At 38.5% G+C, this 9,372-nt stretch overlaps 2 protein-coding genes across 2 annotated transcripts in view; both read right to left on the bottom strand.

The window, feature by feature from the left end:
* Positions 1 to 1,255: 1,255 nt before the first annotated feature.
* On the bottom strand, positions 1,256 to 4,335 carry thumpd1 (THUMP domain containing 1). The gene is made up of 5 exons (XM_035660921.1): positions 3,826 to 4,335; positions 2,907 to 3,084; positions 2,727 to 2,812; positions 2,175 to 2,337; positions 1,256 to 2,079 (listed from the first exon to the last, which is right to left on the bottom strand). Exons 1-5 carry the CDS (start codon positions 4,021 to 4,023, stop codon positions 1,748 to 1,750), a joined length of 957 nt encoding a protein of 318 aa, XP_035516814.1. The 5' UTR covers positions 4,024 to 4,335; the 3' UTR covers positions 1,256 to 1,747.
* Positions 4,336 to 5,329: 994 nt separating this feature from the next.
* The window catches only part of eri2 (ERI1 exoribonuclease family member 2), a 4,554-nt gene continuing 511 nt past the window's right edge, over positions 5,330 to 9,372 (bottom strand). The window contains exons 3-9 of the mRNA XM_035660920.1: positions 9,149 to 9,229; positions 8,930 to 9,057; positions 8,661 to 8,823; positions 8,245 to 8,345; positions 7,878 to 7,959; positions 7,689 to 7,777; positions 5,330 to 7,219 (exon numbers count right to left, since the gene is read on the bottom strand). Coding sequence (XP_035516813.1) covers positions 5,726 to 7,219; positions 7,689 to 7,777; positions 7,878 to 7,959; positions 8,245 to 8,345; positions 8,661 to 8,823; positions 8,930 to 9,057; positions 9,149 to 9,229 — 2,138 coding nt within the window. The 3' untranslated portion in view covers positions 5,330 to 5,725. The remainder of the gene's footprint in view (positions 7,220 to 7,688; positions 7,778 to 7,877; positions 7,960 to 8,244; positions 8,346 to 8,660; positions 8,824 to 8,929; positions 9,058 to 9,148; positions 9,230 to 9,372) is intronic.

Genomic DNA, 9,372 nt, shown 5'->3' with positions numbered 1-9,372 from the left:
TGGATGGATTGCTATGAAATCACAGACATACAGAAAATGTCCCCTTCAGGATGAACTGTAATAACTTTGGTGATCCCCTAACAGGCATCTGGTCACAATTTAACTTTTGTCCTTACTTTATTTTTTTAATACTTGAGCTTTTACCAAATAGTGAATGTTAGCATGCTAACAGGCTAAACTAAAATGCTGAACTTGGTAAACCTTATACTTGTAGACATAAGCATGTTAGCGTGCAGTTAGCAATAAGCAAAAGTATAGCTGTGCAGTCTTGCTACTGGACTGATTTCTTTTGATTTCTTTCTGAAAGATAAAGACTGTCCTGGAAGTTTCTCATGTTCACAAACATCTTGTTAACAATAAAACATGAATAACTTTATTGAGGCAAAATATTTAACCCCCTTTACCCTGGAAAATGTTGTTTTGTTTGTAGTGTTTACTGCTTCAGTTAATCACTTTTCTGTCGTCATATACGATACACCATCGATGAAATGATATAAAGCCTATTCTGTTCACACTTACAACCAGCTCCAAGTCATTTAGAAAATGATTTAAAGCTATTTATACCAGAAGGTTATGTAGAAAATGAGTAGATTGCATCAAATATGTGATAAATTATGCATCCATAAGCAATAACTGTAGTACACCTGCCACACAGATGTCCGTGTCTCTACAAAATGAGGGATTAACTCCATCTTGTGGTGCAGAGAAGAACTGCCTGTTTAGGGCATAACACAATGTCAAACAGGGCATTACACCACATGTGAGATGATGCAAAGTCACTGAGTAGCAAACGTTGTACCTATATTTTGTTTTAGTTAGTTTTGACCCTTCTTTCTCCTCTTCTATAGTTATGTACCACATTATATCTCAATATTAATACAGACAACTCCGAGTATGATTACAGAATCACAATATATGATACAGTATACCCTGATTTTTATAGTATTTTTTCTCTTTCACTTTGCTGAGACAGTTCAAGTACAACACTAGTTGTGGGTAGCATATCTGTACTGCTATTTCCTGTAATTTTGCCTTTTGTGGCTAATTGCTCTTTAGTTTCTTTCTGTATTATTTTCTTATTTTATGCACATTTAATTACTTATTCTATTTAAATTTCTCAACTTATCTGTACATATTCTGTCCTTCTGCTGTAACACACAAACCTCCCTCTTGGTCCCTCTTGGGGACCAATAAAGGGTTGTTTCAATCACTGAAGCATAACGCACCATAAAATAAGTGAAGGATATGAGGCAAAAGCAGTCAAACACACAGGTAGCTTTAATCCAGGGACTGCTTTAGGAAATAACAGTTACAAAAAAATGTAACACACCAGTAAACCTGAACAAAATGTTTTTTTGTTTGTAGTAAAAAAAAATTAAAAATCCAATTCAGCATTAAAAAACTGATGGCAGCAGATAGTAAAGTTACGCTGCAGAATGGTGACATGTACAGTTCAATAAAAATCACTGCTATTTAAACATGGACATCTTAACAAAGTCAGAACAAAAGCATCAAAGATGAATTTAAAAAAAGACATTAAATTATATTTGGATTTCCGTTTGTCTCTTGCCAACCTCATTTTTTTGTCCAGTCATGTTATCAGTTGTGAAAGAAAATCATCAAAATCATGGCTTCAAAGCCTTCCTATTTAAAACAAAAGCACTACAATATAAAAGCAACTTAAGATGTTTTTGTCATTTTAAATCTAACTCACCAACTGTCAATCAGTTTCTCTAAATGTGAGCTCTTACTCCGCGTCACCTTCAGCCTTATCGACCTCTTTGTCGTCCTGGGGCGCAGTTTTGTCACCGTCTTCTTCTCCTTTCTCCTCTTCTTTGTTTGTCTCCTCTGCATCGTGTTTCTCCTTCTCCTCAGCTGTATTTGAATCTGTCTTTGCTGTGGTCACATCAGGCTTTGGTGTGTCCTCTTTTACTACTTCCTGGACATTGTACTTCCTGTACAGTGTATAGTCTTTTACCACACTGAGGCAACACACGGCCTTGATGACCTCCACAATGATTGTCAGATCTGGGTTGGTCAAATCAACCTTGTTCTTAGGGTTAAGCTTCCCCACTAGACCTGCAATGGTCAAAAAGGACGAGTCAGTTTTGTTTCACTTTCAAAAAAAGGTTAAATCCATATTAGCAACAAATTCATCTAAAGTCCAGAACTACCTGCGACTGATTTGATGATTTCATCCCTCTTGTTGTGGCTGCTGTTGCGGGCCTTGAAGGCGATCTGGTAGGTAGCGCAGTTTGGAGTTTTGAACCAGGGCTCCAGGAAAGTGGTCAGGTACTTCACCATGTCATCCTGGAAGGCCTTGCATGTTCCAGTTACCTGGATAAGACGAAAAACAAAAGGTTGAGACACTGCGGACAAATTATTTTAGTCTTGATATATTCAAATAATTTAGATTGTATTGAAAGGGATTAACAATGAGGAACTGCTGCACACTGCCTCACTTTCTGCTGAAAATATATTAATTTAGATATTACGAAAGGAATTAAACAACTGCACCTCATTCCAATAAACATAACAGACACAATAATGACTGAGGCAGTGTGTGCCTAAAAGTTGTGTTTTAGATACATACACCATTACAAGTGTCTACTTTGTAAAAACAGAAGCCTTTTTAAACTTGAAACATCTTTCTGCACTGCATCTGTTCAATCACACGTATCACATTAAACACAGTTGAGTTGATTGATGTGATTTTAGATTCTCACCGGCAGCATCCGAAGTATCACGCGTGACTTTTTCTTCTTGGTGGTGTGGAGATCAGACAAGATGTGATGGACCAGCTTGTCAGATTCTAGGAGAGGAAAACAAACAAAATTGTAGCTACAATAAAACTAAAGGCCAAAAATAAATCTCATCAATGACGCGTTCCATCAAAAAGGACTTACCCAGATTGTGAGTTTTGATGAAGATGACATTGTTTGCGCCACTATCCATGGCCTGGAAGCGTCTCTCCTGTTTAGCTCCAGATGCTTGCAGCTGTGCCACTTCCTTCTTTAGAGCTACATCAACATCTTCTTCTTCAGCGTCCTCTTCATCACTGCTGCTCCCATTATTGTCTTGGAACTGTGATCATGAGACCGGCGCTTTGTTAACACCATATTATGTACTGGAAAAATGTCCCCTTACAGTTGGATTGTATGGGGACGTCATTCAAATCACTTTTTAGTCAAATCATCAGTTCAAAATCTAAAGATATTCAACATAAAACAAGCAATTCCTCACATTGGATAAGGTGAAACCAGCAAGATTTGGACAATTACCTTTTACTATTTAATCGATTATCCAAACTATAGTCAGTAATTGTAAAACATAAACAATATATTGTACTATACCAGGTTGTCATATTTGAGTAAATTCATAATTAGTGGCTTAAAACTAAAATACAAGTAGTGAGTACTGACAAAGACACCATCTTGAGGTTTAGTTCAAATCCATTATCATGGACATGAGCATAATGAAATGTCTTTGCCGTGGCAAACAAATTAAAATGCAAATTGTATTACTGAATTCTCATTTTTACTCAAATAACATATGAGGAACACTATAATGTGGAACTTCCAAGTTTACATTATGATTTTAATAAAGTCCCCTATAGGCCTCCATATCCATGCAATACACCAAATAATTCAATACATTAAAATAAGGAGTAAAGTCTCCACAGCTCTGCACTTCACTCAACTTGCACAGTAACTTATAAACAGCACTCACATAAAGGTAGCAGGGGCCTTCTCTCTCTCTCTCTCTCTCTCTCTCTCCCTCCCTCTCTATCAGGGTATAACTCATCAATTAAAGTGCTCTCCTCACCTTCTCGGGCCCGTAGAGCTTGTCGGCGTACTCATTGAGCAGATTGAAGGCCTCCGCTGTGCACTTCCTCTCGTTCATGTTGCATGTGATGAGGATCCCCTGCATGCCCACCTCCAGCTCCCGGGAGCCCTTCCACCGCTTGTTGTGGCCGCCCACGTACCGCTTCTTGCCGCGTTTCCTCGAGTCGTTTGCCGACATGTTGAAGCGGATAATGTGTTATACCTTTCTTTCCTTGTTTTGGTTACTACCTTCACTCCTCCTCCTCTTCCTCCCTCTTGGCTTTATTAGCCTTTAGCTCAGCAGCTGATACTAACACAGTTGGTCGGAGGGTTTTAAAGCTGCAGCGACTACAATGTAAAAAGCCATGAGAAGTTTTGCAGGACAGACACAACGACCGCTTGAACACGAGTCCAGGTACAAACTGCAGCTGCTGCAACGGACGGAGGCTCATTCAGTCACAACACAGCACGTTTTTTGGTTGTCCTGTACGGCGAGTGAGGAGGGACAAATCCCGCGAAGCAGTGTGTCGCCTTTGGATGCAGTGGCTAGTGAGTGTATAAAAGCTGCACTATATTATATATTTGGATTATTAATGTGAAATATGAATCACTTAATGTGGTTTATTAGTGGAGATGCTTTATACCTATTTTATACTTTTTATTATTATTGTTCTGTATGTTTTTCAGGGCTTAACTACTCCCTCATACTTCATGCTACAGACACCATTCAATTATCAAAATGTTCAGATCTTTGAGGACATTGGTGCTTGTGTATAGAACTTTTTTCTATCTTTTATACTTTTTGAAATATTAAGCTTTATTTTTTTTTAAAAGCCATTGAAATGAATGGAGAAAGCTTCAAATCCTCGTCAGACTTGATCTACTTTGAAATGCTACTCCTTCCACATACTTTGAGCTACAGACTTAATTTAAACTTTAAAATGTCCATGAGACCTCGGACTATTTAACTTGTATTCAACTTTTTAAAATACTTTTATATTTTTTGAATTATTGCTGTTCAAACTTTATGCTTTTTTTCTGTCAGCATCCCCACTGCAACAGTAAATGCATTTTCTGATTATATAATATTATTATAGGTCAAACTACCCGCATATGAAGCAATTACAATTAAGTGAGGAACACATTCATGTATCAATAATTATAATCCAGTAATATGATTCTGAAATTGAACCTTCTGTACAATAAGTACTTTAAGTTTTGATACTTTAAGTATATTTTGATGCAAATAATTTTACTTCAGTAAGACTTTGAAAAAATACTACTATAACTATTTATTTTTACACTGTAGTTTCTACTTTTACATACTTCTTCCACCAATGATACAAACAACAATCAAGCCAAAACCAAGAGCAAAATTAAGATTAACATGTGAAATAAACTCACTTTGTTTTTCATTTAATTTGATAACGTATTCAAAATATTATATTTACTGTACAATACATAGAAAATGAAGTGTATTATTAGTGTACATTATTGGTGGATTTTTTTCTTCTTCAAATAAATTATTTCATGAGTTAGAGTCAATATTCATGTTTATGCTCATTACACTTTTATGTCCTAAAACATCTAAAACAGCCAAACATATTCAATTTATAGGGATTTGAAACACAGAAAAGCAGTGAATTAGATTTTTGGGGACATTTTAACTTGATAAAAGCCAATTAATTGTCCAAACTAGAATGAATAAATTAAATTGAGCATTAACTATGCCAGTAAAATTGATTTGTACTGCTGTATGTAGTTCATAAAAGGAGCTCTCCCCTATGATTGTAAAATGTAAAAAAGGATAAACAAGTTAAACACAATAAAGATGTTTGCACTGATATCACATCACAAAGCCAAACACAAACACACCACATCAGCTTTCTTTGTCCAACGAGTTAATAGCTCTTTCTTATCATTGACCTCTGGGGTGGACGACAGCTTAGAGTCGAGTTGATCTGACAGAGTGAGACGGAGGAGCCGGCAGCAGGAGAGGCCACTGAACTGCTCTTCATCAGAGCTGACTCCCATTTGAAGAACTCGCATCCCTTCTGTATCGTCCCTCCACTGCCCGACCGGCGGACCGGACAGCAATAAAACCCTCGGCCGTGGTTCGGCCCACCGTTGGACACCACCTGCCGCTTTGCACGACGCCCACACGCACACAGTGGGGATGTGACCCTCTGTCCTCCTTTCATTGCCACAGAAACGGAGGAACCATTGGTACGTGAGGAGAGCGTGTTGGTCGACAAAGAGGAGAGGACATTCTTTGAGGGGCAGAAGGAGCCACATGAGGAGGGACGGGAGGGTTTTGCTGGGTCAGTGTAGATGGTAAAGGAAGATTTTGGAGTCTCTTCGTGCTTTGTGTGTTGTGCGATGACTGTTTTGGGCCTGAAAAATGAGGTAATAGAGGTAATAGGGGTGGAGGTCTTTTCTGGGATGAATGGTTTGTGCCTGAATGGAAAGGGTGTGTTTGTTTCAGAGTTTTTATGGGGCCCATCAGACTTTTCTTGTACTTGAAGGGAGTGTTTAAGTCCTGTTTTGTGCTGATTTGAGTCCCGAGAAACAGTTTTAGGCACCGCAAAATAAGTACTTGGCTCTGAGATTGTTGAATGCTGCCTGATTTCATTTAAGCGATGAGACACATTAACGTAGGATCTCATACTCTTTGTAGATAGAGACGTCATTATTGACTCACTGGTCATCTTTTGAGTTTCAAAGTTATTTTCAACGCCCACTGTTTCTCGTAAATTGTCCCTTAATGTGACCTGACCTTCTGTTGAATGTGTGTTATCAGGCTCTTCCCACACATGACATCCGCTGTCATAATCACAGATATCATCATCTCCCTCCAACACCACATCATCATATGAACCGCACCTGTCCTCTGTTTCCACTAATAGGTCGGCACCTTCCTCCTCCTCCTCCCTGAGTCCTACTGCTGCTCCTGTTCTTGAGGGCTGGTTTGGCTGTGGCAGATATGAAAGGCAGCCCACAGTAGTAGAACACAGAACAAGGCTGCTGTTGTTGCTCTCTCTGTTTGTTGCCTGATCATTTCTCATTACCAAAGAGGAAGTTTTAGTGGCAGCCTCTGCTGTAACAGCCCTGCTGCTGCGTCCCCATTGTGCCGTTGTACCATTCAGCAGTGTCTTTGGTGAGATGATGCTTTGGCAGATTTGAGCAGATTCCTGAGCTGAACTTGAGTTCCCCTTTGTGTCTAATTCTCCTTTATTTAACTCTGAACATGATTTTATCTGACATGCTTTGAGAGGAATCTTGAATAATGAGGGTTTGTTTGTGGTAAGTGTGACTTCTTCTTTATCAGTGTTGGATTTTTCCTTCTTGTTGTCTGCAGCTGTGTTTCCAAACATGGGTTTGATCGTTAATGGGGTCTAGAAAAAGAAGATAAGATAAGAGATATAATCAATAACTCGTAAAATATCACACATTCCTGATATTATTAAACTGTATTGTGAAATCAATTCTGTAAGCACGTATTAGTTCTAGGTTCTATAATCCCATTAAGCTGCATGTTTCCCTCCCTGTCTCTCTTTAGTGTCCAGAAAGATTTCAGATTTTACACAGTACCAAGCAGAAAAGTAAAACTGGAGTAAAGTATAATGATTGATGTATGATTATCAGTGTTTAGGATATTGCAACAGTCCAGTTATATATTTGTTTATTTATATAAGAAAGCAACAACAAACAAGTTCATTAAATTCTACATGTAGGATCTTTCTCAACCAATGAATCCATGAAGACTTCCATAGCGTCAGCATCCAGAAAAGGTTTTGCTTGTGGAGACAGAAGGGGGCCGGGGATTTAGGAGTTGGGATGCATCGTTGGACGATGGCCACTCACCCTCACCAGACTCCTCGTGATCTTCATCACACAACCATCCCTCATCATCCTCGCCGCCAGCTGAGCTGTATTTCGTGCGTCATCCAAACCTGAGGAAAGAGAGTAAACAAGACACACAGCATTAGATTAGAAGTCTTTACTTTTAGATTAAGATTTATTTTGGCCAAATAAATGTAGTTTTTTTTATACCAGAATGTTCTCTCCCTGAAAACTGTATTCCTAGATCTTGTAATGCTCCGTTTAGGCCTTTGGGTTTCCTGTCATAAAACAGCTAAAAATAGGTCACTTGATTAGTTAATTGACAGAAAGTTTTATCAATAAGTATATTGTAAGTATAACAGATTATGTTTGGGTTTTTGGACTGTTAGTCAGACAAAAAGCAAATCAAATACCTAACTTTGAGCTCTGGTTAAGTTACCATAGGAATTTATCATAACTGACTCAAGTGTTAACTTTTACAGTCTAAACAATCAAACATCTGCTGCACTAAACAATTGCTAGGTACAGCCATAAGCATGAAAGAGAACAGAGGTGTAAAGACAAAGCTTTCACTTACCCTGTAGGTGCTTCTCAGGTCTATCCAGCTGTTGAGCACATCAGGTTTATGGAGCTGCTTGCGTTTACACTCGTATTGCAAACAAACTCCGAGATCCCAGTCTGATACGCAACGCAGACGGAGGCACATTTAAATTAACAATGCGTTTTAGCTACATTACTCCTCTAGTAAAAAAATAAACATACAAAACCCAACAAGGTGAAAATAAACCATGTTATTGTGTATTTTCATTGCACATAATATAAGAGAGCCAGAAAATTCTGTGTTCTTGAACAACATTTGTAATGTTTGAAGATAAAAATATAATTCTGGTTGATGTTTAGTGTTTAGTAATATCCTTACTAACTGAGGCAGAGACCAATCGTAATGATAACTGAAGGCAATCTTAAGATTTGACTTATCGAGTTGACTTTTACCTGACCACGTGAGGAAGGTACACAATTTCTGAGAAGGTGAAGGTGCAGAAGATATCTGTTGTCTGTTGGGAAAGACCACACCCATATTGAGCTGCAGGTTTTGTAGCCAGCGGATGAACCGTGAAAGACAGATCTGGAGGGGAATCCCTGCCTCAACTTGCATCTGTGAAACAAAGCGGTCAGATTATAATGTAAAACGACATACAGTACACAGCACCAGTTTATGTTATGATGTTTGTAGCAGTGTATTTATGCCTGTACACAGTCACCTGCGTAATCCCGGTCAGCTCAGTGCAGAACTCGGAGAGAACGGGGTGTTCTTGGGGTTGAACATAAGTGTGAAACTCGGACTCAACCTCCCCCGTGGACGTGTTCAGCAGAACAGCAGGAAACTCAACTGCAGAAGGAAGACAGGAGGTGTTATCAGCAATACAAAGGGTGAAAAAGAAGAAAATGTCCACACGTAACATATACATAAAGCTACTTACTAACTTCCTGGGTGTAGTTGTTTTTCTCTCTCCAGCAAGTGGACTCAAAATCAATCACGATCAGGTATGAAAATGTTTGATCTGAGAGAAAACAGACTGTATTAAACAAGTGAATGATGTATGGAAGCCTTTTTATAGATCTCCTGTTTGTTTCCTCATATGTTGTCTCTCTTGTAATTTATTCTTTCCCTCTTGTTTCATCTTCCTTTGTTTGTATTTACATG

Source organism: Morone saxatilis, unplaced genomic scaffold (assembly GCF_004916995.1).
Source record: "Morone saxatilis isolate NCDOM2014 unplaced genomic scaffold, NCSU_SB_2.0 Contig17, whole genome shotgun sequence".
NCBI classification, from domain to species: domain Eukaryota; kingdom Metazoa; phylum Chordata; class Actinopteri; family Moronidae; genus Morone; species Morone saxatilis.
The sequence above is the reverse complement of the archived record's forward strand: the minus strand, read 5'-3'. Positions and strand labels throughout refer to the sequence as shown.

Bases quoted from the DNA above. Each gene is read 5' to 3' on its own strand.
- thumpd1 (XM_035660921.1), bottom strand. From the start codon at position 4,023: ATGTCGGCAAACGACTCGAGGAAACGCGGCAAGAAGCGGTACGTGGGC. The intron at 3,085-3,825 runs GTGAGGAGAGCA...TCATGATCACAG, and splicing joins AGCTCTACGGGCCCGAGAAG to TTCCAAGACAATAATGGGAG. The intron at 2,080-2,174 runs GTAGTTCTGGAC...TGACCATTGCAG, and splicing joins AATCATCAAATCAGTCGCAG to GTCTAGTGGGGAAGCTTAAC.